This window comes from Pocillopora verrucosa, chromosome 2 (assembly GCF_036669915.1).
Source record: "Pocillopora verrucosa isolate sample1 chromosome 2, ASM3666991v2, whole genome shotgun sequence".
Lineage (NCBI taxonomy): Eukaryota > Metazoa > Cnidaria > Anthozoa > Scleractinia > Pocilloporidae > Pocillopora > Pocillopora verrucosa.
In genome coordinates, this window is record NC_089313.1 from 18,629,675 (window position 1) to 18,656,428 (window position 26,754).

General features: G+C 38.3%; 4 protein-coding genes across 5 annotated transcripts; all 4 read left to right on the forward strand.

Moving 5' to 3' along the window:
- The first annotated feature begins 120 nt into the window (after positions 1-120).
- Positions 121-3,163, forward strand: LOC131790686 (caspase-3-like). The gene is made up of 4 exons (XM_059107932.2): positions 121-357; positions 739-1,017; positions 1,335-1,670; positions 2,172-3,163. The coding sequence occupies exons 2-4, from the start codon at positions 915-917 to the stop codon at positions 2,765-2,767; spliced, it is 1,035 nt and encodes a 344-aa protein (XP_058963915.2). The 5' UTR covers positions 121-357; positions 739-914; the 3' UTR covers positions 2,768-3,163.
- Positions 3,164-5,595: 2,432 nt separating this feature from the next.
- On the forward strand, positions 5,596-8,029 carry LOC131790688 (caspase-3-like). The gene is made up of 3 exons (XM_059107934.2): positions 5,596-5,812; positions 6,076-6,420; positions 6,939-8,029. Exons 1-3 carry the CDS (start codon positions 5,596-5,598, stop codon positions 7,532-7,534), a joined length of 1,158 nt encoding a protein of 385 aa, XP_058963917.2. The 3' UTR covers positions 7,535-8,029.
- A 3,967-nt stretch (positions 8,030-11,996) lies between these two features.
- LOC131790637 (caspase-3-like) lies at positions 11,997-14,479 on the forward strand. The gene is made up of 3 exons (XM_059107870.2): positions 11,997-12,213; positions 12,468-12,812; positions 13,656-14,479. The coding sequence occupies exons 1-3, from the start codon at positions 11,997-11,999 to the stop codon at positions 14,273-14,275; spliced, it is 1,182 nt and encodes a 393-aa protein (XP_058963853.2). The 3' UTR covers positions 14,276-14,479.
- A 5,000-nt stretch (positions 14,480-19,479) lies between these two features.
- Positions 19,480-22,280, forward strand: LOC131790648 (caspase-3-like). 2 transcript variants are annotated; one of them, XM_059107883.2, is made up of 4 exons: positions 19,481-19,800; positions 19,901-20,008; positions 20,273-20,617; positions 21,054-22,280. In XM_059107883.2, exons 2-4 carry the CDS (start codon positions 20,002-20,004, stop codon positions 21,647-21,649), a joined length of 948 nt encoding a protein of 315 aa, XP_058963866.2. In that variant the 5' UTR covers positions 19,481-19,800; positions 19,901-20,001; the 3' UTR covers positions 21,650-22,280. The 2 variants fall into 2 exon arrangements, with proteins under 2 accessions (XP_058963865.2, XP_058963866.2); XM_059107882.2 differs by having other exon boundaries at positions 19,480-20,008.
- Positions 22,281-26,754: the final 4,474 nt, after the last annotated feature.

Sequence of the window (26,754 nt, forward strand, 5' to 3'; positions counted from 1 at the left end):
TTGAATAATTTCGTGCACGAGTGAACATTGACTTACAGTGTGCGCGCGTTTTGAGCTATCAGCTCAGGGATCAATGCGAACGCGCATGCGTCCTTGCCGTGATAGATGCTGCGAGATGAGTGGATATTTCTCCTACAACTTGTAATCTCTTGGAAAGGAAATAGGTGGAAATTATTGCATTGCGGAATGCTTGTGTCGTGGGTACTTTTCGAATTCTTTTGAAATGCCAAGAAATCATCAGGAATCCAGTCCGATTCATCAACAAAAAATTAATTTCTAACGGAGTAGAGGTTTGTTTCTACGAACTTCTGGCAACAGAAGACGTGAGGTTCGCAGTTAATTTCGTCTGCGATATTGGTTAGTTTCATAATCTTTTAAGAGAAAGTTGAGGCCCCTATTTTATGTTAACCTGAGTGTTTTCTTTTCTTTTTTTTTTTTGTTTTTTGTCTTTTTTTTGTATCAGCTTCTGAAACCTATCATGTTTGTCTTTTTTCTTCTCGAAACTGAAAACCTGCTACGCGTCTTGAAACACATCTGTTCGGAAATAAGGATAACACACGCTGAATCTAGCAGGATAATCCTAAACACTATTGCCTTGCTCAACTTAAATCGGTAGAAAACATCAGTTGTTGACGTGCTCCCAGGTGCGTTTGAAACTTTTACGAGAAAAAAGAACGATAAATCGTAATTATAGGGTTCAAAAAGAAGTGATAGTGAAAAGTATGATTTCATTTTAAGATTTGACTGGGGCGCTTACATGACGTCAATAGCCCAGAAAGGAAGAATGCGTTCGTGTTTGGACTTCCGTCAAATAAACTTTCGTCACGATCCGTATTTAAGGACCTAGCTTGTTAAAGAAAAGCAAGATTTCATCGTTAATGATCAATATTCGTTGGTGAATACAGTCCTGAAATATGGGCAACTCTATAATTAAGTGGTTGATCAGAGAGGTTGAAGAGGAACACACCATTAAAGCAACTTTGGAAGATGGAAGCTCTCACGAGGAAGTAAAGAATGGTATGTTTTACGTTCTATTCATACTAAAACATGACCATGATTTTTCACCAGTAGGATCCTAAAGGATTTTGGAGCCTGGCAATGTAAAACGACCGATCGCATCCTAATCATAATGAACTAAGCGATGTACGCATCCGGTCATGTATCAAGCCTCATATTTTTTTTTTTCGATGAAATAAATTCGTTTCAGTTTTCGAGGCTACGTGAAATTATACAAAGGATGATTTGTTTAGTTCAGTGAGCCAAACATCTAGTATCGTTGAAGAATGATTACTGAAATAAATCTTGAATACGTATTTGTAACTATTTCACTGCAGGTTCGCCGGACAATCAAGGACAAGTATCTGTATTTCAAGCCTTTGATTCCATGACAGCTAATCCACAAATGGCAGATACGTATCTGAACTTTGCTAAAGCCAGAGACCATCAGAACGATCAAGTGTACGATGGAGTACGGAATCCATATGTTTTAGTAATAAACAACGTAAATTTCATCAGAGACCCAGTTCCAAGAAATGGAGCTAAATTCGACCTCAGAAAAGTGGAGAAATTTGCTGAAGAAGCTGGTTTCCAAGCTGTAAGGCAGCACAGGGACTTAACAAAACAGGAGATGGTGTACATCCTTGACGAAATCCGCAAAAACAGAGAATTGGGTAAGTTTCTCTACACTACCTCAAACAGGTTTTATGACAAGTCAGCAAATGCCTAGTCTACCAACTCTCTGTATCCGTTGTTGAGTCTTGCTACGCAAAGCTCCTTCTTTCCAACCTAGGAAAAGATTACGCGTGATCAAAAGGGAATAAGACTACCGAATGAGGATATGGACCGAAAGTTCAGTTACTGTACTTAGAGCTCGTTTCGATCGCGTATCCTAACAACAAAACCAAATTAAGAACGAGGCAAATACAGAGAAAGGAAAATACCCTACAGAACGAACGTAAAACAAGCCAACCACCAAAAGCGCGGAAAATTGTCGGTGACCAAATCGTGATTGGTTATAGTTTTGCATCTGATCGGTTGAGAGAGTGGTACAAGTTTTCTGAACCACTCAGAGCGAATTTAAAGACTATTTTCAAATTTAGGGGAGGATCCGTCTATGTAATTAAACGACTCTGGAATATTTACCATTTATCTAATCATTTCTTTTTTTGCAGGTAAACATGACGCATTCATCTGCATTATCATGAGCCATGGTAATGAGACAGGAATCCTATGCAAGCACGGTGAAACCATTCCAGTAGACGAAATAACCGCTAAATTTCGTGGTGGCAAAGAGTCTTGTCCCCAGCTGGTGGGAAAACCCAAACTGTTCTTCATTCAAGCATGTCGTGGCAAAGTTGACGACAAAGGGTATTGGGTCACCAATGGGCAAGAATCAGACAATGTTGTTGCTGATAGCACCCAGAGCGAGGAGTTGCCTGTAAAACTTCCTTCTGAGGCAGATTTTTTGATCAGCTACTCGACCACCGCGGGCTGTATCTCTCACAGGAGGTTCACAGATTCTACGGTGAACGGAGAAAGACACAGCGAAAAATTGGGCTCTTGGTTCATCTCCTGCTTGGTGAAGGTTCTACAAGAAAATTCGCACGTTGACGACTTAATGACAATGCTGACTAAAGTGAATCAAGAAATGATCAAATATAGGACAGATGGTGGAAGCAAACAGATTCCATGCCATCTCACCATGCTCACGAGAAAAGTCTACTTTGCAAATTTCTTTGATAAGAACCGGCCTCAAACTTGCCCTTGAACCAGAGACATCTGAATAGTAATTACTTCTTTTAGTCGCGATAAACTTTCTAGTAAATGGACATGTTTTAGCTAATAGCGTTGTCATATCAGTTCATCTATTGGCTGGGAGGACTTACATTTAGAAGTAGAACAAACTGCAAATAACCCCCACCCTCTCCCGCTCAGTAGCTAGGACTTCTCATCCAAAAATAACGCGTTTGTACTTGTTTTGAAAGGTGGTTTCTGGAATAAAATAGTAAAATATTTTCTCCGACATAGATAATACGTTGCCTATCCAGGATAAGTAGTCCAGGTAGTGGCGATACTGATTTTTTCATTTAACCAAGAGTAAATACTATAACTGTAACTTGATAAGTTTGAATTTTGCATGTACAGTTGTTAATAAAGGTTTACTGTCAACAGCACTTGAACAGAATAATTTGAGACATGGTTTGGTGCTACTCTGGTTTAAAGATTTATTGAATGTAACCGAGAAGTTACAATTCATAGACCCAACCTTTTTGACAATCCTGTCTACTGCCTTCATCAGGGGTGATCTAATCGCTGTAGCAAGAGGTCCTTTATATACTCACTAATTAGCCGCCCTTTTTTCTGATGAGGTACAAGATAATTTTGAATTGCCAAGAGAATTTTGAGTAGCAAAGAGAATTTTGAATACCAAAGAGAATTTTGAATAGCTACAACGTTAAAGTTGCTCAAAAACCTTTTCAGACTTTAGGGTTTATTTTTTCCTAAACGTAAGGATCCTGTCACGAAAGAACAACGAACCGACGCTATTCATTTTATTCCGTACGATGACTGTGATCACGAGTATATCGGGCAGACCAAACGATAGTTTGGTACACGTTTGAAAGAGCGTCAAAAAGCTGTCTTCTTTTACAAAAAAGAAAATTCAGCTTTGACGAAGCGCATGCTTAACTAACCATACAAATGGGTGGGATAAAATAAAATTATCACCCCCCAATCGGCGTCACTACCAACGCTTTTTTCGGAAGCCTGGCACATTATCTCCGCCCTCTTGATGATGACAGCTTACTACCTGAGGCCTATTTACACCTCGTCAGAAAAAAGGGCAGCTAATTAGTGGGCAAATAGAAGGACCTCTTGTTGCATTGATTAGATCATCCCCGATGAAGGCACTAGACAGGAGTGTCGAAACGTTGGGTCTATGAATTATAACTTCTCGATTACGTTCATTAAATCTTCAAACCAGAGTAGCATAAAACTATGTAATTTAGTGTTAACAACTGGGTTGAAAACGTAAATTAGCCACCGTAAAGGGTAAGAAAGCTGACGTTTCGAGCGTTAGCCCTTCGTCAGAGCGCTCGAACCGTCAACTTTTTTACCCTTTACGGTGGCTAATTTACGTTTTCAACCCAGTTGTTAACGTTAAATTACCTGCTATACTCTCCCACCGACGCAGCACCACAGTTTCTTTAGAAACTTACCCCTTTATTCATTTAGCATAAAAACATGTTTGATTGTCCACCTGGTTTCCTTATGAACTTTAATATATCAGAATAATATGACCTGATTAAAGAAGCAGGCTCTAAAAATCTGACTGTTCGATTTTAGAGTCAAACAACATTTTCTAGGAAAGAAAATAGCAGCGGACCACCTTAAACCTTCAGAATCTGTTATTCTTGGAAAATTACCGTGTAAATGCAGATCTTTCGCGGTTTTGCAAAGGTTTAAGTATAGTTAAGTTGGTTGAACACTGTTTTATGGGCAATCTCGTAATGTCGAACATCATCGCCAATTACATATAGAAAAACAAGCTTTTCTTAGTCATGGTCTGCGATGATTGATCTGATTTATTTGTGACATACACGGGGTGTTATAAAAGTTGTATTTTAGTTTCAATTTTTCCTTAATTTGGTCTTTGTTAAATAGGAAAGTTAAAAAAAGTAATTTGAGACGTAATCCGGAATATGCAGGGGTAGAATCTGGAATCCACAGCGTGGAATCCAGAATCTAATACTGTCCTGAATTACCTTACATGGGGCGACACATTCGGAAAAATCTGGAAGACCCATTCTTCTAATCGGTAAAGGACGGGTAGGAAGCCGCTGCACACAGGTTAGCCTACATGTAACCGTACCTACATTACATTCTCCAAAAATATGTAGTTATGGTTTCGGACCTGATTACTGACTGACGCACTTTTTAACTAGTATCGATCTCTTTATAAACATTTATAGAAAAAAGGGAAATTTCAGAGGCAACTTAATTCTTAAGAAGCCTGCGTGATGTAAAATTTGTCTTTTTGATCTTTATCAACTCGCTGCCCGCAAGCTGAGAAATCTTCTACAACTGACTGATAAGTAAAGTATTTAAAATCACGCCTACAGAACGAATTAAAGAGTAAAATATGATGTCAAACAGTTATTTTTAATTACGGAAACCGAAATCTTGTCACACAATCTGAAAAACTGGTGTTTACTAAATTTAACAAGGACACTATCTGAAGGTCGAAAGCAATGAATCTATGAATCGTTCTGAAACAGGAAAGGCAACCTCCGAGGTGCAACGAGAGAGAAAACACATGACTTGAAAAATCGGAGTAAAAATTGACGGAACTCTCGAAAGTAACAGCATTCAGTTACGACTTAACACTCATGGCAATAATTTGAATGGAACTTTTATTTTCAGACGTTATAGCATCACGTAGCTTTTTTGAAATAACGACAATTCATTCGTCCTTTGTTTTTGGACTTCCGGTAGAATAACTGACGCTCATCAGGACTTGCGTAAGGACACCCAGCCTATAAACACGACATATCTTTCCTATATAGTTAAAACTAACGACGGAGCAGTAGGTGAACGATGGAGAGCGCTACGTTGAGGTCGATTCCGAAGAAAACAAGTGAAAGATATTTTCTTTGCAAAATATGCCGAAGTCTTTTTAAGCGATTTCGTCGATGTGAATGCTTAAAGTTGGATGGAAAAGGATGCGACTGCGTGAATGAAGATGACGAGGAAGTCTCTAGCGAATGTGAAGGATTCTATCAAGATAGCAGTTCTCAAACGGAATTGATGCACGGTGAGGGTTTTTTTCTTAAGTAAAGTAAAAAAAGTATTAAGTTTGCGTCGTCCTTTAGAAATTCCTCGAGGCTTCTCCTTTCGTCAGCAAAGGGCGCAAAAATCGAAATGAGGGATCAATCGGTACTATTACATCATATTCCGTTGTAAGTTTGACAAGTCTGACTGAAAAAGCTCCATGTTACGTGATTGAAATAACAACTAATATTAAAGATCGAAGAACGACACGATGTTAAAATTGAATTATTTGTCATCTTTTATCAGCTCCGCCTTCGACTTCTCAAGGGTTGGTCTATCAACTGTCAGATTCGCCTGCATATATGCATGCATCTCAAATACTCGATTTAAGTCCAGGAAACTTTCTCTTCGCAAGAGATAATCTTCCAAAAGATCAAGAGTATCGAGAAATACGGAATCCATACGTGCTGGTGATAAACATTGTAAACTTTATCAAGAACCCAGGACCAAGGAATGGGGCTAAACACGATCAAGATAACGTGGAGAGGTTTGTCAGAGAAGCTGGTTTCAGCAATGTTCTGTGGCATTTTGACCTGGACAAACAAGAAATGCTGAAAATTCTTGAAGAAACCCGAAAAAATGCAGATTTGGGTCAGTAGCTTTACATGTAGTCTCTATTTTTGTTACATCCATGAGGGTTCGTGCACTTTAAGCTTCGATTAGACCGGAAGTTAGCTGCTGTAGCAAAGTAATAGCGGAGCTCGCAGAGCGTAGCCCCATAATTATACAAAATAGCAGTAACCCATCAAGACGAAAAAATTTGGATGTACGACCGTACAAGGTGCTACTTTTAACATGCGTGGTCAACTGTACCGCGGGCACGCTAACGCCACGGTTTTGTCTAGTAGTCCAGTGGTCAGTGCACTGGGCTCCGAGTCGGACGACCCGGGTTCTAGTCCTGGGTATGAGTTTGTAGATATCAGAATTTTTTTCTTGTTCACTGATAAAAGCACTCACAGGAAGGTGTGGTATTAAAACCAAAGGGAAATTCTGAGCTGCCCAAATAATTTTTTGCCTAAATTATATTGCAGTGAAGCTCTCTCTACCTCTGTTCAGTACTTTGAATTGCAACTGATACAATATTGATTTCCTTCGTTATTCTGTTACAGTTGAAAATGACAGTTTTATCTGCATTATTATGAGCCATGGCAACGAAGAAGGTATTTTATGCAGCGATCATGAAACTATTTCAGTGGAGAACATAATGGAGAAATTCCAGGGAAATAATGATGCTTGTCCTCAGCTTGCAACAAAACCAAAATTGTTCTTTGTTCAAGCATGCAGAGGAGAAATTGATGACAAAGGGTACTTTGCACCAAGAGGGCCAAAAGAAGTTTATCCTGATACATCTGACAACGATGAGATGCCTGTAAAACTTCCCTCCGATGCAGATTTTTTGATCGCCTATTCTACCACCAAAGGCACAATCTCTCACAGACGCTTCACAGTTGACAGGAGAGATGCTGAAACACATAAGGAAAGTCTGGGTTCTTGGTTCATCTCTTGCTTGGTACAGGTTCTATGTGAGAACTCTCATAAGGAGGACTTAATGACTATGCTCACAAGAGTGAACAGAGCCATGTGTGAATTTTACACTGAAGGTGGAAGCAAGCAGATTTCATGCCAACTTTCTATGCTCACAAGGAAAGTCTACTTTTCTAACTTCCTTGATAAGAAAAAGTGTGTAGGCAGCAACACAAATTAGGCAAACCTTGATGACCAAACTGTGTTAATGGTGGCAGGGATTAGGGTGGAGCCAGGAAGTGGAGAGAGATCCCACCCTTTTTATTAATTTGTGGTTAGCCTTCAACTCCCAATGTACAGAAATAATATTTATAAACAAATAACTGAGATTCTAAGCTGACAGGTTTGTTATTGCTTCTTTTAATTTTCTTGGATGGACTGTTGCTATGAACAAATTCTACAACTTTCTGAAAGTGAACAAAAAGAGTTCAAATAAGTACTATCAACCTTCATCACTGTTTTGGACCTTACCCACAATTTTTAGCTTGCCTATTATCTCAGTACCAGAACTGTGACAGGTTACAAAAAAGTTCTATGAACTAAAGATTATTAAGCATTACATGCTACATAAATATATTTCTGTAAAACTCATTTATGAAGAGCCAAGGCTCAGAAACACCCTGAAATATTTTGGAAATTGTTAAAATGGGGCCAGTTGCATACAACAGCAGCAGTAAAGCACATAAATGTATATGATATTCATGCTAGTTTTCAGTGAAAATAAAGATGTTGTTACCAACTTTATAAAGTACATGACTAGATTAATAAAATGTGTCATGACACAGAATCATTTGATTTTGTCTAAAGTAAAATCTATGAAAATGCTACCAATGTTCTTATGTTTGCCATAAGAGACTCTTTCCTTTCCCTTCCCTCCCCTCCTTCAAAGCAGGCAGTGGTGGTATAAACAGTGGGATTGACTGCTACTGGCCAGTGAATGGTTACTCGATAAGATCATTTTGCTGTTGTGTGCTTGGTTGTCAAGCCTTTGAACAGGAGTGAGGCTAAGGTTGACCTTGTTATGATAAAAAACCTTGTTGCCTTTCAAATGCAAATAAGTTTGTTATCATGCTAACTAGATACTGGTCTCCATCACAACAAGGTCACCTTCAGCCTCACTCCAAATCAAAGGCTTGGCAACTTAGGACACAACTGTAGAATGGCTTATTGTCAGTTCCTAAGCCAAGACCATGGGGGGGGGGGAAGGGAGGGTGGGATTAGCTTTAAAAGCAGCTTAAACCTCCAAAGCAGCTTACAAACTGCTGCTAAGAAATTGAGCAAGGGGAATCCCATTAGCTGAATTATTTAAGAAAGTCCTTGAACTAATCTCAAAATAATAGTACTCTCTTTAAAATTCCCTCCTCATGCCCCTGCCTCTCAACAAATCCTCAGAATAAAGACAGGGAATTACGGTGCTTTGATAAGGCTATGCGTATTGTTACTTATTAATAATTGCCCAATAGTTAGGCTAGAAAAAATATATTAGTCTGTAAAGCTGTGTATCCACTTGTGATCTGGTGAGGTGTTCTCGAACAAAAATGCTGTGTATTCATTAAAGCTAATGAAGAGTTCAGAAGAAAATGTTGGCACTCAATGTGTTATTAAGAAGCTCTTCCTCTCTACAACACTTCCCAAACCCACTCATTCTCAAATAAGCCCTCAGTATAGAAGTTTTAACTGGTAATTGATCATGTACTTCCTCCAATAAGTGCCCTGACACCGATTCAATATTTCAGCTTGTAGATTCTACGGTGAACGGAGAAAGACACAGCGAAAAATTGGGCTCTTGGTTCATCTCCTGCTTGGTGAAGGTTCTACAAGAAAATTCGCACGTTGACGACTTAATGACAATGCTGACTAAAGTGAATCAAGAAATGATCAAATATAGGACAGATGGTGGAAGCAAACAGATTCCATGCCATCTCACCATGCTCACGAGAAAAGTCTACTTTGCAAATTTCTTTGATAAGAACCGGCCTCAAACTTGCCCTTGAACCAGAGACATCTGAATAGTAATTACTTCTTTTAGTCGCGATAAACTTTCTAGTAAATGGACATGTTTTAGCTAATAGCGTTGTCATATCAGTTCATCTATTGGCTGGGAGGACTTACATTTAGAAGTAGAACAAACTGCAAATAACCCCCACCCTCTCCCGCTCAGTAGCTAGGACTTCTCATCCAAAAATAACGCTTTTGTACTAGTTTTGAAAGGTGGTTCATGGAATAAAATAGTAAAATATTTTCCTCCGACATAGATAATACGTTGCCTATCCAGAGTAAGTAGTCCAAGCAGTTGCGATACTGATATTTTCATTTAACCAAGGGTAAATACTAAAACTGTAACTTGATAAGTTTGAATTTTACATGTACAGTTGTTAGTAAAGGTTTACTGTCAACAGCATCTTGAACAGAATAATTTGAGACATGGTTTGGTGCTACTCTGGTTTAAAGATTTATTGAATGTAACCGAGAAGTTACAATACAGAGACCCAACCTTTTCGACAATCCTGTCTACCGCCTTTATCAGGGGTGATCTAATCGCTGTAACAAGAGGTCGTTTTATACACTCACTAATTAGCTGCCCTTTTTTTCTAATGAGGTGCAAGATAATTTTGAATTGCCAAGTGAATTTTGAATACCAAAGAGAATTTTGAATAGCTACAACGTTAAAGTTGCTCAAAAACCTTTTCAGACTTTAGGGTTTATTTTTTTCCTAAACGTAAGGATCCTGTCACGAAAGAACAACGAACCGACGCTATTCATTTTATTCCGTAAGATGACTGTGATCACGAGTATATCAGGCAGACCAAACGATAGTTTGGTACACGTTTGAAAGAGCGTCAAAAAGCTGTCTTCTTTTACAAAAAAAGAAAATTCAGCTTTGACGAAGCGCATGCTTAACTAACCATACAAATGGGTGGGATAAGCTAAAATTATCACCCCCTAATCGGCGTCACTACCAACGCTTTTTTCGGAAGCCTGGCATATCATCTCCGCCCTCTTGATGATGACAGCTTACAACCTGAGGCCTATTTACACCTCGTCAGAAAAAAGGGCAGCTAATTAGTGGGCAAATAGAAGGACCTCTTGTTGCATTGATTAGATCATCCCTGATGAAGGCACTAGACAGGAGTGTCGAAACGTTGGGTCTATGAATTATAACTTCTCGATTACGTTCATTAAATCTTCAAACCAGAGTAGCAAAAAACCATGTTTGATTGTCCACCTGGTTTCTTTATTAACTTTAACATATCAGAATTATATGACCTGATTAAAGAAACAAGCTCTAAAAATCTGACTGTTCAATTTTAGAGTCAAACAACATTTTCTAGGAAAGAAAATAGCAGCGGGCCAACTTAAACCTTTATTGCTCCGGAGAATTCATAGCCGACGTAATGTGACTTGACTTGGTTAACCTTTTAATGAAAAAAGGAAGTATAGAAAAGAGAATCTGTTATTCTTGGAAAATTACCGTGTAAATGCAGATCTTTCGCGGTTTTGCAAAGGTTTAAGTATAGTTAAGTTGGCTGAACACCGTTTTATGGGCAATCTCGTAATGTCGAACATCATCGCCAATTACATATAGAAAAACAAGCTTTTCTTAGTCATGGTCTGCGATGATTGATCTGATTTATTTGTGACATACACGGGGTGTTATAAAAGTTGTATTTTAGTTTCAATTTTTCCTTAATTTGGTCTTTGTTAAATAGGAAAGTTAAAAAAAGTAATTTGAGACGTAATCCGGAATATGCAGGGGTAGAATCTGGAATCCACAGCGTGGAATCCAGAATCTAATACTGTCCTGGATTACCTTACATGGGGCGACACGTTCGGAAAAATCTGTAAGACCCATTCTTCTAATCGGTAAAGGACGGGTAGGAAGCGGCTGCACACAGGTTAGCCTACGTGTAACCGTACCTACATTACATTCTCCAAAAATATGTAGTTATGGTTTCGGACCTGATTACTGACTGATGCACTTTTTAACTAGTATCGATCTCTTTATAAACATTTATAGAAAACAGGGAAATTTCAGAGGCACCTTAATTCTTAAGAAGCCTGCGTGATGTAAAATTTATCTTTTTGATCTTTATCAACTCGCTGCCCGCAAGCTGAGAAATCTTCTACAACTGACTGATAAGTAAAGTATTTAAAATCACGCCTACAGAACGAATTAAAGAGTAAAATATGATGTCAAACACTTATTTTTAATTACGGAAACCGAAATCTTGTCACACAATCTGAAACACTGGTGTTTACTAAATTTAACAAGGACACTATCTGAAGGTCGAAAGCAATGAATCTATGAATCGTTCTGAAACAGGAAAGGCAACCTCCGAGGTGCAACGAGAGAGAAAACACATGACTTGAAAAATCGGAGTAAAAATTGACGGAACTCTCGAAAGTAACAGCATTCAGTTACGACTTAACACTCATGGCACCAATTTGAATTGAACTTTTATTTTCAGACGTTATAGCATCACGTAGCTTTTTTGAAATAACGACAATTCATTCGTCCTTTGTTTTTGGACTTCCGGTAGAATAACTGACGCTCATCAGGACTTGCGTAAGGACACCCAGCCTATAAACACGACATATCTTTCCTATATAATTAAAACCAACGACGGAGCAGTAGGTGAACGATGGAGAGCGCTAAGTTGAGGTCGATTCCGAAGAAAACAAGTGAAAGATATTTTCTTTGCGAAATATGCCGAAGTCTTTTTAAGCGATTTCGTCGATGTGAATGCTTAAAGTTGGATGGAAAAGGATGCAACTGCGTGAATGAAGATGACGAGGGAGTCTCTAACGAATGTGAAGGATTCTATCAAGATAGCAGTTCTCAAACGGAATTGATGCATGGTGAGGGTTTTTTCCTTAAGTAAAGTAAAAAAAGTATTAAATTTGCGTCGTCCTTTAGAAATTCCTCGAGGCTTTTCCTTTCGTCAGCAAAAATCGAAATGAGGGATCAATCGGTACTATTACATCATATTCCGTTGTAAGTTTGACAAGTCTGACTGAAAAAGCTCCATGTTACGTGATTGAAATAACAACTAATATTAAAGATCGAAGAACGACACGATGTTAAAGTTGAATTATTTGTCATCTTTTATCAGCTCCGCCTTCGACTTCTCAAGGGTTGGTCTATCAACTGTCAGATTCGCCTGCATATATGCATGCATCTCAAATACTCGATTTAAGTCCAAGAAACTTTCTCTTCGCAAGAGATAATCTTCCAAAAGATCAAGAGTATCGAGAAATACGGAATCCATACGTGCTGGTGATAAACATTGTAAACTTTATCAAGAACCCAGGACCAAGGAATGGGGCTAAACACGATCAAGATAACGTGGAGAGGTTTGTCAGAGAAGCTGGTTTCAGCAATGTTCTGTGGCATTTTGACCTGGACAAACAAGAAATGCTGAAAATTCTTGAAGAAACCCGAAAAAATGCAGATTTGGGTCAGTAGCTTTACATGTAGTCTCTATTTTTGTTACATCCATGAGGGTTCGTGCACTTTAAGCTTCGATTAGACCGGAAGTTAGCTGCTGTAGCAAAGTAATAGCGGAGCTCGCAGAGCGTAGCCCCATAATTATACAAAATAGCAGAAACCCATCAAGCCGAAAAAATTTGGATGTACGACCGTACAAGGTGCTACTTTTAACATGCGTGGTCAACTGTACCGCGGGCACGCTAACGCCACGGTTTTGTCTAGTGGTCAGTGCACTGGGCTCCGAGTCGGACGACCCGGGTTCTAGTCCTGGCCAGGGCAAGGCGTTGTGCCCTTGAGACGTGCGGGAAAAAAAATGCGAGCTCCGCTTTTAGGCTTGGCTAAATATATATATTTTACTCCTAAAGTGTTAAGTTTTAAAGTAGCTCTATATGCAGTCTCTATTTTTGTCATATCCATGAGGTTCGTGCACTTTAAGTTTCGATTAGACCGGAAGTTAGCTGCTGCAGCAAAGTAACATACTCCTAAAGTGTCATGGTTTTAAAAAAACATTTCCTATTGCCATATCTATTTGCAACGTTTCCAACTTCTACTCCCCAATTCTATAGCGTCCAGAAGAGGTTTAATTCAAAGTTTAATTTGTCTAAAATGAGTATGTAGATCTCAGAATTTTTTCCTTGTTCACTGATAAAAGCACTCACAGGAAGGTGTGGTATTAAAACCAAAGGGAAATTCTGAGTTGCCAATATAATTTTTTGCCTAAATTATATTACAGTGAAGCTCCCTCTACCTCTGTTCAGTACTTTGAATTGCAACTGATACAATATTGATTTCCTTCGTTATTCTGTTACAGTTGAAAATGACAGTTTTATCTGCATTATTATGAGCCATGGCAACGAAGAAGGTATTTTATGCAGAGATCATGAAACTATTTCAGTGGAGAACATAATGGAGAAATTCCAGGGAAATAATGATGCTTGTCCTCAGCTTGCAACAAAACCAAAATTGTTCTTTGTTCAAGCATGCAGAGGAGAAATTGATGACAAAGGGTACTTTGCACCAAAAGGGCCAAAAGAAGTTTATCCTGATACATCTGACAACAATGAGATGCCTGTAAAACTTCCCTCCGATGCAGATTTTTTGATCGCCTATTCTACCACCAAAGGCACAATCTCTCACAGACGCTTCACAGTTGACAGAAGATATGCTGAAACACATAAGGAAAGTCTGGGTTCTTGGTTCATCTCTTGCTTGGTACAGGTTCTATGTGAGAACTCTCACAAGGAGGACTTAATGACTATGCTCACAAGAGTGAACAGAGCCATGTGTGAATTTTACACTGAAGGTGGAAGCAAGCAGATTTCATGCCAACTTTCTATGCTCACAAGGAAAGTCTACTTTTCTAACTTCCTTGATAAGAAAAAGTGTGTAGGCAGCAACATTAGGCAAACCTTGACGACCAAACTGTGTTAATGGTGGCAGGATTAGGGTGGAGCCAGGAAGTGGAGAGGGGTATCACCCTTTTTATTAATTTGTGGTGAGCCCTTCAACTCCCAATGTACAGAAATTTGGTATTTAGAAACAAATAACTGACATCCTCAGCTGACAGGTTTGTTGTTGCTTCTTTTACTTTTCTTGGATGGACTGTTGTTATGAACAAATTGTACAGCTTTCTGAAAGTGAACAAAAAGAGTTCAAATAAGTACTATCAACCTTCATCACTGTTTTGGACCTTGCCCACAATTTTTAGCTTGCCTATTATCTCAGTACCAGAACTGTGACAGGTTACAAAAAAGTTCTATGAACTAAAGATTATTAAGCATTACGTGCTACATAAGTATATTTCTGTAAAACTCATTTATGAAGAGCCAAGGCTCAGAAACACCCTGAAATATTTTGGAAATTGTTAAAATGGGGCCAGTTGCATACAACAGCAGCAGTAAAGCACATAAATTTATATGATAGTCATGCTAGTTTTCAGTGAAAATAAAGATGTTGTTACCAACTTTATAAAGTACATGACTAGATTAATAAAATGTGTCATGACACAGAATCATTTGATTTTGTCTAGAGTAAAATCTATGAAAATGCTACCAATGTTCTTATGTTTGCCATAAGAGACTCTTTCCTTTCCCTTCCCTCCCCTCCTTCAAAGCAGGCAGTGGTGGCATAAACAGTGGGATTGACTGCTACTGGCCAGTGAATGGTTACTTGATTAGATCATTTTGCTGTTGTGTGCTTGGTTGTCAAGCCTTTGAACAGGAGTGAGGCTAAGGTTGACCTTGTTATGATAAAAACCTTGTTGCCTTTCAAATGCAAATAAGTTTGTTATCATGCTAACTAGATACTGGTCTCCATCACAACAAGGTCACCTTCAGCCTCACTCCAAATCAAAGGCTCGGCAACTTAGGACACAACTGTAAAATGGCTTATTGTCACTTCCCGAGCCAAGACCATGGGGGGGGGGAGGGTGGGATTAGCTTTCAAAGCAGCTTAAACCTCCAAAGCAGCTTACAAACTGCTGCTAAGAAATTGAGCAGGGGGAATTCCATTGGCCGAACTATTTACGAAAGTCCTTGAACTAATCTCAAAATAATAGTACTCTCTTTAAAATTCCCTCCTCATGCCCCTCCCTCTCAACAAATCCTCAGAATAAAGACAGGGAATTACGGTGCTTTGATAAGGCTATGCGTATTGTTACTTATTAATAATTGCCCAATAGTTAGGCTAGAAAAAATATATTAGTCTGTAAAGCTGTGTATCCACTTGTGATCTGGTGAGGTGTTCTCGACCAAAGTTGCTGTCTATTCAGTATTCATTAAAGCTAATGAAAAGTTCAGAAGAAAATGTTGGCACTCAATGTGTTATTAAGAAGCTCTTCCTCTCTACAACACTTCCCAAACCCACTCATTCTCAAATAAGCCCTCAGTATAAAAGTTTTAACTGGTAATTGATCATGTACTTCCTCCAATAAGTGCCCTGACACCGATTCCATATTTCAGCTCGTAGATTCTACGGTGAACGGAGAAAGACACAGCGAAAAATTGGGCTCTTGGTTCATCTCCTGCTTGGTGAAGGTTCTACAAGAAAATTCGCACGTTGACGACTTAATGACAATGCTGACTAAAGTGAATCAAGAAATGATCAAATATAGGACAGATGGTGGAAGCAAACAGATTCCATGCCATCTCACCATGCTCACGAGAAAAGTCTACTTTGCAAATTTCTTTGATAAGAACCGGCCTCAAACTTGCCCTTGAACCAGAGACATCTGAATAGTAATTACTTCTTTTAGTTGCGATAAACTTTCTAGTAAATGGACATGTTTTAGCTGATAGCGTTGTCATATCATCGGCAGAAATATTGGACAAGATGGCGGCCGCGCTTGCGCATTTCGTTCATAATGGCGTCCAAATAATATAAGAAACTGTATGGAAATTTGTAAAAATTTCTAAATTATAACAATCAGGAGCTGATGGTCCCGTCTGCTCTCGATCGAGACATATTCAGTACTGATTCTGCTATTCATCAAACCTCACAGGGACTCGATAAATAAAAACCACTTACTTCCCGAGCCAGTTCTTTTGTCATTGATCATTGACCTAGGTCGCCATACAGTTCTTCAAAATCCGTCGTTCTCCATCCCAAACACTCGCCTATTACAGGAAAGTGCATCAATAAAGTCAACTGCTCTCGATCGAATTGACTGCTACAGAGTTCGAAGCGTCCAAATATCCTGTAAAATTGTCATTTCCTCCCATCAAAAAACTTCCCAACGCGTCAGAATATCCCTGATTTTCCATGTTGAGTAAGTGACGAGACGCCACGTTGAAAACTGTGACTGAAATAGTTAAACACGAGCAACGCTTATCTTCGAATCGTCGGCCATATTTGTTTATGTTATTGCAGGGAAATAAATTAGTTCTCAGGTCCTTTTCAGAATAAAAATATGCCAGGCATTGAATGCAAATTTAGTAGTCTTAGCGCGAAAATTAAATTAAAGCAAATCAAAATTCTGACATCATGTCATCGCTCTGCCTCGAAAAATCCTAAAGATTTACTTGCAGGCCTTTTTTTCTTTTTCTTTTCATCAAATAGAAGATCTGCAGTGCTCAAATTGTGTAAGTCATGGTACGAAACACTCTTCTTTGCAGATCGGGTCGTGATCGCCGCCATATTGAATTCTCTTGAAATTCTATTGTTCCGGAGTGTAATACGATATACCGCTGATAATTGTCAGCGGGCTCGAAATGTCCTTGATTTCTGGCGATGTTCCTCTATTGGCTGGGAAGACTTACATTTAGAAGTAGAACAAACCGCAAATAACCCCCACCCTCTCCCGCTCAGTAGCTAGGACTTTCATCCAAAAATAACGCGTTTGTACTTGTTTCGAAAGGTGGTTCATGGAATAAAATAGTCAAATATTTTCTTCCGACAAAGATAATACGTTGCCTATCCAGAGTAAGTAGTCCAAGCAGTTGCGATACTGATTTTTTCATTTAACCAAGATTAAATACTGTAAGTGTAACTTGATAAGTTTGAATTTTTATATGCACAGTCGTTAATAAAGGTTTACTGTGGACAGCACTTGAACAGAATAATTTGAGACATGGTTTGGTGCTACTCTGGTTTAAAGATTTATTGAATGTAACCGAGAAGTTACAAGTCATAGACCCAACCTTTTCGACAATCCTGTCTACTTCCTTCATCAGGGGTGATCTAATCGCTGTAACAAGAGGTCCTTTATATACTCACTAATTAACTGCCCTTTTTTCTGATGAGGTACAAGATAATTTTGAATTGCCAAGGGAATTTTGAATAGCTACAACGTTAAAGTTGCTAAAAAACCTTTTCAGACTTTATGGTATATTTTTTCTAAACGAAAGGATCCTGTTACGAAAGAACAACGTTTATTCCGTACGATGACTGTGATCACAAGTATATCGGACAGAACAAACGATAGTTGGTACACGTTTAAGAGCGTCAAAAAGCGGTCTTCTTTTACAAAAAAAGGAAATTCAGCTTTGACGGAGCACGCATGCCTAACTAACCATACAAATGGGTGGGATAAGCTAAAAGTATCATCCCTAATCGGCGTCACCACCAACGCTTTTTTCGGAAGCCTGGCATATCATCTCCGCCCTCTTGATGATGACAGCTTACTACCTGAGGCCTATTTACACCTCGTCAGAAAAAAGGGCAGCTAATTAGTGAGAAAATAGAAGGACCTCTTGTTGCAGCGATTAGATCATCCATGATGAAGGCACTAGACAGGAGTGTCGAAACGTTGGGTCTATGAATTATAACTTCTCGGTTACATTCACTGAAGTGACGAAGGGCTAACGCTCGAAACGTCAGCTTTTTTACCCTTTACGGTGGCTAATTTACGTTTTCAACCCAGTTGCTAACACTAAATTACCTGCTATACTCTCTCACCGACGCAGCACCACAGTTTTTTTAGAAACTTACCCCTTTATTGATTTAGCATAAAAACATGTTTGATTGTCCACCTGGTTTCCTTATGAACTTTAATATATCAGAATAATATGACCTGATTAAAGAAACAGGCTCTAAAAATCTGACTGTTCGATTTTAGAGTCAAACAACATTTTCTAGGAAAGAAAATAGCGGCGGGCCACCTTAAACCTTCATAGAATCATTGCTCCAGAGAATTCATAGCCGACGTAATGTGACTTGACTTGGTTAACCTTTTAATGAAAAAAGGAAGTATAGAAAAGAGAATCTGTTATTCTAGGAAAATTACCGTGTAAATGCAGATCTTTCGCGGTTTTGCAAAGGTTTAAGTATAGTTAAGTTGGTTGAACACCGTTTTATGGGCAATCTCGTAATGTCGAACATCATAGCCAATTACATATAGAAAAACAAGCTTTTCTTAGTCATAATCTGCGATTTATTTGTGACATACACGGAGTGTGATAAAAGTTGTATTTTAGTTTCAATTTTTCCTTAATATGGTCTTTGTGAAATAGGAAAGTTAAAAAAAGTAATTTGAGACGTAATCCGGAATATGCAGGGGTAGAATCCGGAATCCAGCACCTGGAATCTGGCATTCACAGCGTGGAATCCAGAATGTAATACTGTCCTGGATTACCTTACATGGGGCGACACGTTCGGAAAAATCTGCAAGACCCATTCTTCTAATCGGGAAAGGACGGGTAGGAGGCGGCTGTACACAGGCTAGCCTACGTGTACCCGTAACCTCCCCCCTCCCCGCGGCTACATTCTTCAAAAATATTTAGTTATGGTTAGGATCGAAATCTTAAACCTACGTGACAATTACTGACTGACGCACTTTTAAACTAGTATCGATCTCTTTATAAACATTTATAGAAAACAAGGAAATTTCAGAGGCACCTTAATTCTAAAGAAGGTTGCGTGATGTAAAATTTATCTTTTTGATCTTTATCAACTCGCTGCCCGCAAGCTGAGAAATATTCTACAACTGACTGATAAGTAAAGTATTTAAAATCACGCCCACAGAACGAGTTGAAGAGTAAAATATGATGTCAAACACTTATTTTTAATTACGGAAACCAAAATCTTGTCACACAATCTGAAACACTGTTATTTACTAAATTTAACAAGGACACTATCTGAAGGTCAAACGCAATGAATCTAGGAATCGCTCCGAAACAGGAAAGGCAACCTCCGGGGTTCAACAAGAGAGAAAACACATGACTTGAATCATCGGAGTAAAAATTGACGGAACTCTCGAAAGTAACAGCATTCAGTTAGGACTTAACACTCGTGGCACTAATCTGCATTGATCTTTTAGTTTCAGACGTTACAGTATCACGTGGCTTTTTCGAAATAACTACAATTCATTCGTCCTTTGTATTAGAACATCCGGTGAAATGACTGACGCTCATAAGGACTTACGTAAGGACATCCAGCGATTAAATTTTAAACGCGAAAGGTTTTTCCTCTATAGTTGGAACTAACGACGTAGCAGTAGGTGAATGATGGAAAGCGCTAAGGTGAGGTCGATTTCGAAGGAAATAAGTGTAGAATATTTGCGTTCTCAAATTGAAACATGGCAGCGTTTTCTTGAGCGATTTCGTCGATGTGAATGCTTAGAGTTTGGTGGACAAGGATGCAACTGCGTGAATGAAGATGACGAGGAAGTCTCTAACAGATGTGAAGGATTCTATCAAGATAGCAGTTCTCAAACTGACTTGATGCATGGTGAGTGTTTTTTTCTTAATTAAAGTAATGTAAAAAGTATAAAGTCTGCGTCGTCCTTTAGAAATTTCTCGAGGCTTCTCCTTTCGTCAGTAAAGGGTGCAAAAATTGAATGAGGGATCAATCGGTACTATTCCATCATATTCCGTCGTAAGTTTGACAAGTCTGACTGAAGAAGCTCCATGATACGTGACTGAAGTAATAACTAACATTAAAGATCGAAGAACGACACGATGTAAAGTTGAATTATTTGTAATCTTTTATCAGCTCCGCCTTCGAATCCTCCAAGGGTTGTCTTTCAACGATCAGATTCGTTTGCATGTCGAGATCCCATGGATGTATCTCAAATACTTGATTTAAGTCCAAGAAACTTTCTCTTCGCAAGAGATAATCCTCAAAATTATCGAGAAATACGGAATCCATACGTGCTGGTGATAAACATTGTAAACTTTATCAAGGACCCACGACCAAGGAATGGGGCTAAACACGATCAAGATAACGTGGAGAGGTTTGTAAGAGAAGCTGGTTTCAGCAGTGTTCTGTGGTATTTTGACCTGGAAAAACAAGATATGCTGAAACTTCTTGAAGAAACCCGAAAAAATGCAGATTTGGGTAAGTAGCTCTACATGCAGTCTCTATTTTTGTTACATCCATGAGGTTCGTGCACTTTAAGTTTCGATAAGACCGGAAGTTAGCTGCTGCAGCAAAGTAACATACTCCTAAAGTGTCATGGTTTTAGAAAAAAATTTCCTTTTGCCATATCTATTTGCAACGTTTCCGACTTCTACTCCTAAATTCTATGGCGTTCAGAAGAGGTTTATTTCAAAGTTTGATTTGTCTTTAATGAGTATGTAGATCTCAGAACTTTTTCCTCGTTCATTGATAAAAGCACTCACAGGAAGGTGTGGTATTAAAACCAAAGGGAAATTCTGAGCTGCCAAAATAATTTTTTGCCTAAATTATATTGCAGTGAAGCTCCCTCTACCTCTGTTCAGTACTTTGAATTGCAACTGATACAATGTTGATTTCTTTCGTTATTCTGTTACAGTTGAAAATGACAGTTTTATCTGCATTATTATGAGCCATGGCAACGAAGAAGGTATTTTATGCAGAGATCATAAAACTATTTCAGTGGAGACCATAATGGAGAAATTCCAGGGAAACAATGATGCTTGTCCCCAGCTTGCAACAAAACCAAAATTGTTTTTTGTTCAAGCATGCAGAGGAGAAATTGATGACAAAGGGTACTTTGTACCAAGAGGGCCAAAAGATGTTTATCCTAATACATCTGACAACAATGAGATGCCTGTAAAACTTCCCTCCGATGCAGATTTTTTGATCGCCTACTCTACCACCAAAGGCACAATCTCTCACAGACGCTTCACAGTTGACAGAAGATATGCTGAAACACATAAGGAAAGTCTGGGTTCCTGGTTCATCTCTTGCTTGGTACAGGTTCTATGTGAGAACTCTCACAAGGAGGACTTAATGACTATGCTCACAAGAGTGAACAGAGCCATGTGTGAATTTTACACTGAAGGTGGAAGCAAGCAGATTTCATGCCAACTTTCTATGCTCACAAGGAAAGTCTACTTTTCTAACTTCCTTGATAAGAAAAAGTGTGTAGGCAGCAACACAAATTAGGCAAACATTGACGACCAAACTGTGTTAATGGTGGCAGGGATTAGGGTGGAGCCAGGAAGTGGAAAGGGGTACCACCCTTTTTATTAATTTGTGGTGAGCCCTTCAACTCCCAATGTACAGAAATTTGTAGAAACAAATAACATCCTCAGCTGACGGGTTTGTTGTTGCTTCTTTTACTTTTCTTGGATGGACTGTTGTTATGAACAAATTGTACAGCTTTCTGAAAGTGAACAAAAAGAGTTCAAATAAGTACTATCAACCTTCATCACTGTTTTGGACCTTGCCCACAATTTTTAGCTTGCCTATTATCTCAGTACCAGAACTGTGCCAGGTTACAAAAAAGTTCTATGAGCTAAAGATAAGTAAGCATAACATGCTACATAAGTATATCTCTGTAAAACTCACTTATGAAGAGCCAAGGCTCAGAAACACCCTGAAATATTTTGGAAATTGTTAAAATGGGGCCCATTGCATACAACAGCAGCGGTAAAGCACATAAATGCTTATGATATTTGTGCTAGTTTTCAGTGAAAATGATAGCACAGGGAAGAACAGTCCTTTACAGTAAAGATGTTGTTACTAACTTTATATAGTATGTGACTAGATTAATAAAATGTGTCATGTCACAGAATCATTTGATTTTGTCTAAATTAAAATAGATAAAGAATGCTACCAATGTTCTTATGTTTGCCATAAGAGACTATTTCTTTTCCCTGTATAAACACTGTATAAACAGTGGGATTGACTGGTACTGGCCAGTGAATGGTTACTTGATTAGATCATTTTGCTGTTGTGTGCTTGGTTGCCAAGCCTTTGAACAGGAGTGAGGCTAAAGTTGACCTTGTTATGCTTTTCAAATGCAAATTAGTTTGTTATCATGCTAACTAGATACTGGTCTCCATCACAGCAAGGTCACCTTCAGCCTCACTCCAAATCAAAGGCTTGGCAACTAAGACACAACTGTAAAATGGCCTATTGTCACTTCCTGAGCCAAGACCATGGGAGGGTGGGATCAGCTTTCAAAGCAGCTTAAACCTCCAAAGCAGCCTAAGCCTCCAAGCAGTTTACAAACTGTTGCTAAGAAATTGAGCACAGGGGAATCCCATAAACTGAACTACTTAAGGGAGTCCTTGAACTAATCTCAAAATAATAGTACTCTCTTTAAAATTCCCTCCTCATGCCCTTCCCTCCGAACAAATCCTTAGAATAAAGACAGGGAATTATGGTGCTTTGATAAGGCTATGCATATTGTTACTTTTTATTAGTTGCCCAACAGTTAGGCTAGACAAAACATATTTGTTTGTAAAACTGTGTATCTGCTTGTGATTTGGTGGGGTGTTCTTGACCAAAGTTGCTGTGTGTCTATTCGGTATTCATTAAAGCTGATGAAAAGTTCAGAAGAAAAATACACAAAATGTTGGCACTCAATGTGTTATTAAAAAGCTCTTCTTCTATCAAACACTTCCCAAATCCAGTCATTCTCAAATAAGCCCTCAGTATAGAAGCTTTGGTAATTAATCATGTACTTCCTCCAATAAGTGCCCTGTTACCGATATAATATATTAGCTTGAAGGAGGAGTACTTATTGGAAGGAGGGTGATTAATCACATGGAGAGCTTATCAGGAACTTTTCGACTCTTTTGGATTCAGCTGTTAATTGAAGCTCAACAAGGTATAAAGAACATGGCAATAGAAACAGGTCTTCCCAATGTCTTTACCAAGAAAACGAGGGAGGAGGGGTTGCACACATTGACTCAAAAGCCCAGAAAGTGGGTGCCTATATTAGGGAGGGTACTTAGAGCATGGGTGTTTATTCAAGGAAATGCATTACTGCATTACAGCCTTCAGGGCTCGATGAAACATTTAAGTATTTGGTGGAAAGGTACTCAAGATATTATTTGGGATAAGATTGTGGCAGGAGCTTATTTTGTGTATGCACAAATCCAAAAGCTATTTGTCAGAGGTACTATAATAACAGAAAAATGTTAATCCATATGTGAATTAAATATCCATGCTTTTTAACCCTTTAATTCCCCAAGACCTGATGGTGAATTCTCTCTTCTGGGTGCTACACATTTCCTTGTAAATTAGCTGCAAGAACTTGGTGTTCAATCAATCTTGTACCTGATAAGTTTGAGTTTTGCTGGATGATGTATGAATACTACAGGGAGAAGTCGCATGTTAATCACTTCTGGGAGTCAAAGTAATGTTTAAAAAGCGAGCAAGAGTGTTTTATCGGGTTTAAAACCATGAGGCGTAGCCAAGTGGTTTTTGACCCGATAAAACACGTGCTGCGAGTTTTTTGAACGGCTTCAAAAACATTCTTGGAAAAGCGTGTGTCAAGAGAGTTCATAACAATTATGCTTTTGTTAGAAATTAGCATACAATGATGATGTATTGTCTAATATGCCTTTACCAGATTACTGTACTAATGGAATAGAGAATTTTTCCAGATGTGTATTTCACAACTGTACTATTAATTTGGTGCAAAAGTAAATTTACTGTGTGAAATTTGTTGAAAGAACATTAAATATGTTCCCACCATTTGTTGTCAGTTTCTGTGTTGCTAATTAATATTCATAATATTTATATCTGATAAAACACCGCATACTAATAAGGATGAGGTTTATCGATATAAAGTCACTGCACGTGATGTATTATCTACCATTTGATAGGTTAATGGGCTTATGAATTATTAATGACTTTTTGAAAGGGTTAACAGTGTCCTGTTTAAGGTGAAGTGCAATAAACTTCAGGTTTAATGCAGGAATTAAGTCCAAAGGTGACAAGTGTACTTTCAAATTAACAGTAATTCAAAAACAAGGTAGACAACACCTTTGCAGTATACAAACATGACAACAAAGTTGCCTCCAAATTAATATAACATTAAGAGTTTGGTGACACCTCATGTTTTGCCAGCTCCTGTTTTTGAAATTATTAATGGTTGCAAGTTAGAGTTTCAAACAAGCAGCCAGAATTGCAGTGTTGCACAGGGGTGTAATCTGAGCAATTTTATCATACAGTAGATGAATACAGTGTAACCAAGTTACTGGCATTTCATGCAAATATTTCAAGGTCACCATTTAAATATCATGTAAACCTTTATTTAAGCTGTGCTTGCATTAAGCCTATAACCTCCAGGTTATTGATCACAAATACAGTAATATATGAGTATGTTGACCACACCACCCTAATAGTTATGAAGTTCAACTGATCTATTTCTTGAATGAACTCTTTTATCAAGTGAGGTGATTGTTAGTTAATGAATGTAAGAGAAAAATGACCAGCTCATTTTGTCCCAAATGACGAGAATAACTCATAACCAATGAGATTACACACAAAAAATTCCACTGACAACAAGCACTGTAAGTTTGGGTCTGGGAGGGTTGATAAAAATCTTCATGACACAACCAAACCAACGGCTCAAAGTCAGGGCTTTACCATCCCATGTCAATTGACAACAGAAAACCTAGTGAAACACTTTCAATCAAAAGCAGATCTCAGGCAGTTGATGACATTATTGATCATTAATTACAACAAACAAAAAAGCTGTTGTGACCATCAACCACAAGATCTCTGATGTACATGTACTGTCTGTGGACAAAATTAGCCATTAAAATAATAGTGAATAAATATAAAGGTGTGTGTATCTCCACAGAAGCAGGTGTAACTTCTGATTCATTAAAATAAAAAGAAAGCATTATGAAACTTAACCATTTGCAATTTGACATTAAAATAAAAAGAAAATGCCCAAGATATTCCAGCTTTTAGGAATCCCTCACTAGGTCCACTAATAAAATGCCTAACCTATCAAAATTAAGCCCAAGAACTCAGCATAATAGCCACAGAATTCAATCTCTGATCACTACTCACAATAACTGAAAACCCAGTGTCTGAGTCAGTCAGTGTAACCATGTTACCTGATTGCCACAGTTATATTCACAATAATATAACCAACATTGTTTAAACCTCTAATGATACTACAAGTAATTTGTCTACATGCAGCATATCAATATATTGTATAAATAAAAATAATTTAAATACAGGTTAATCTAAGCTTGTCGAAGTGTGGGTCTGTTACTATGAGTGTACCATAGGATAAATCACATACATCAGCATTCAGCACACCACTTAAATGCACCGACTGAAACACTTTGTCACTAATTCTACTTCTAATGATATATTTAAAAGAAGCATATTAAATAAAATGGGATGAGAAAAAGCCTTGGATGCCTTGAGAGACTTTAAATCTAACATTGCATTTTGTGATATTATTATACCCTGATCATTAGACCTTAAATTTTTATCAGCAACAACAATGACCAAGTTCACAAGACAAGGAAACATCTTGAGAGAACCTCTACCAAACTAGATATTCCCAGAACTACCCTAAAGAAATTTATAACTACCACTTTAAAAACTAGTTATTTATTAGTTAAGATTCTTTCTCTCTCTTTCCCATAGTTATTTGCTTCAATGGAATTTGAGAGAAAATCCATACTATCTAGCTAGCAATTGTGCACACAATTTGTAAGAACATATCACTTGTGTGCAGTAGCAGAAACTGGCGTTCCAAACATAGCCTCTCCTAAATCTTCACTGAGTTCAGCAAGCTTTTTGGGGTTGTTATAATGAGTGACAGCCTGAGCCATTGCCCACGCTCTTTTCTTGGGGTTGTCACTTTTAAAGATTCCAGAGCCAACAAAGACACCATCCACCCCGAGCTGCATCAGTAAAGCCACATCAGCTGGAGTAGCTATAAGGAATAAAAACAAGTTAGCCACAGAACTGTTAAAATAATGGCATTGAAATCAAGAGTGAGACAAACCAATACTTACCAAGACCACCTGCAGCAAAGTTAACTACAGGAAGACGCCCCATTTCAGCAGTCTTTTTAAGAAGTTCAAAAGGAACTCTAAGCTCTTTTGCATAGGTGAACAACTCTGCTGAGTCTAGGGCTTGAGCATGGCGAATCTGATTGCGAATGGTTCTTGCATGACGAACAGCTTCAGCAACATCACCTATAAGTAGAGAATATTTAGACAAATATGGGACGTTGCTATAACTTTGCTTCAATTTCTAGCTTGACTTTTAATAGTCAAAGC

Excerpts from the sequence above, each read along its gene's own strand:
- LOC131790686 (XM_059107932.2), top strand. The coding sequence starts at position 915 with ATGGGCAACTCTATAATTAAGTGGTTGATCAGAGAGGTTGAAGAGGAA. Across the intron at positions 1,018-1,334 it reads TCACGAGGAAGTAAAGAATG|GTTCGCCGGACAATCAAGGA; the intron begins GTATGTTTTACG and ends ATTTCACTGCAG. Across the intron at positions 1,671-2,171 it reads CCGCAAAAACAGAGAATTGG|GTAAACATGACGCATTCATC; the intron begins GTAAGTTTCTCT and ends CTTTTTTTGCAG.
- LOC131790688 (XM_059107934.2), top strand. The coding sequence starts at position 5,596 with ATGGAGAGCGCTACGTTGAGGTCGATTCCGAAGAAAACAAGTGAAAGA. Across the intron at positions 5,813-6,075 it reads TCAAACGGAATTGATGCACG|CTCCGCCTTCGACTTCTCAA; the intron begins GTGAGGGTTTTT and ends ATCTTTTATCAG. Across the intron at positions 6,421-6,938 it reads CCGAAAAAATGCAGATTTGG|TTGAAAATGACAGTTTTATC; the intron begins GTCAGTAGCTTT and ends ATTCTGTTACAG.
- LOC131790637 (XM_059107870.2), top strand. The coding sequence starts at position 11,997 with ATGGAGAGCGCTAAGTTGAGGTCGATTCCGAAGAAAACAAGTGAAAGA. Across the intron at positions 12,214-12,467 it reads TCAAACGGAATTGATGCATG|CTCCGCCTTCGACTTCTCAA; the intron begins GTGAGGGTTTTT and ends ATCTTTTATCAG. Across the intron at positions 12,813-13,655 it reads CCGAAAAAATGCAGATTTGG|TTGAAAATGACAGTTTTATC; the intron begins GTCAGTAGCTTT and ends ATTCTGTTACAG.
- LOC131790648 (XM_059107882.2), top strand. The coding sequence starts at position 19,783 with ATGATGGAAAGCGCTAAGGTGAGGTCGATTTCGAAGGAAATAAGTGTA. Across the intron at positions 20,009-20,272 it reads TCAAACTGACTTGATGCATG|CTCCGCCTTCGAATCCTCCA; the intron begins GTGAGTGTTTTT and ends ATCTTTTATCAG. Across the intron at positions 20,618-21,053 it reads CCGAAAAAATGCAGATTTGG|TTGAAAATGACAGTTTTATC; the intron begins GTAAGTAGCTCT and ends ATTCTGTTACAG.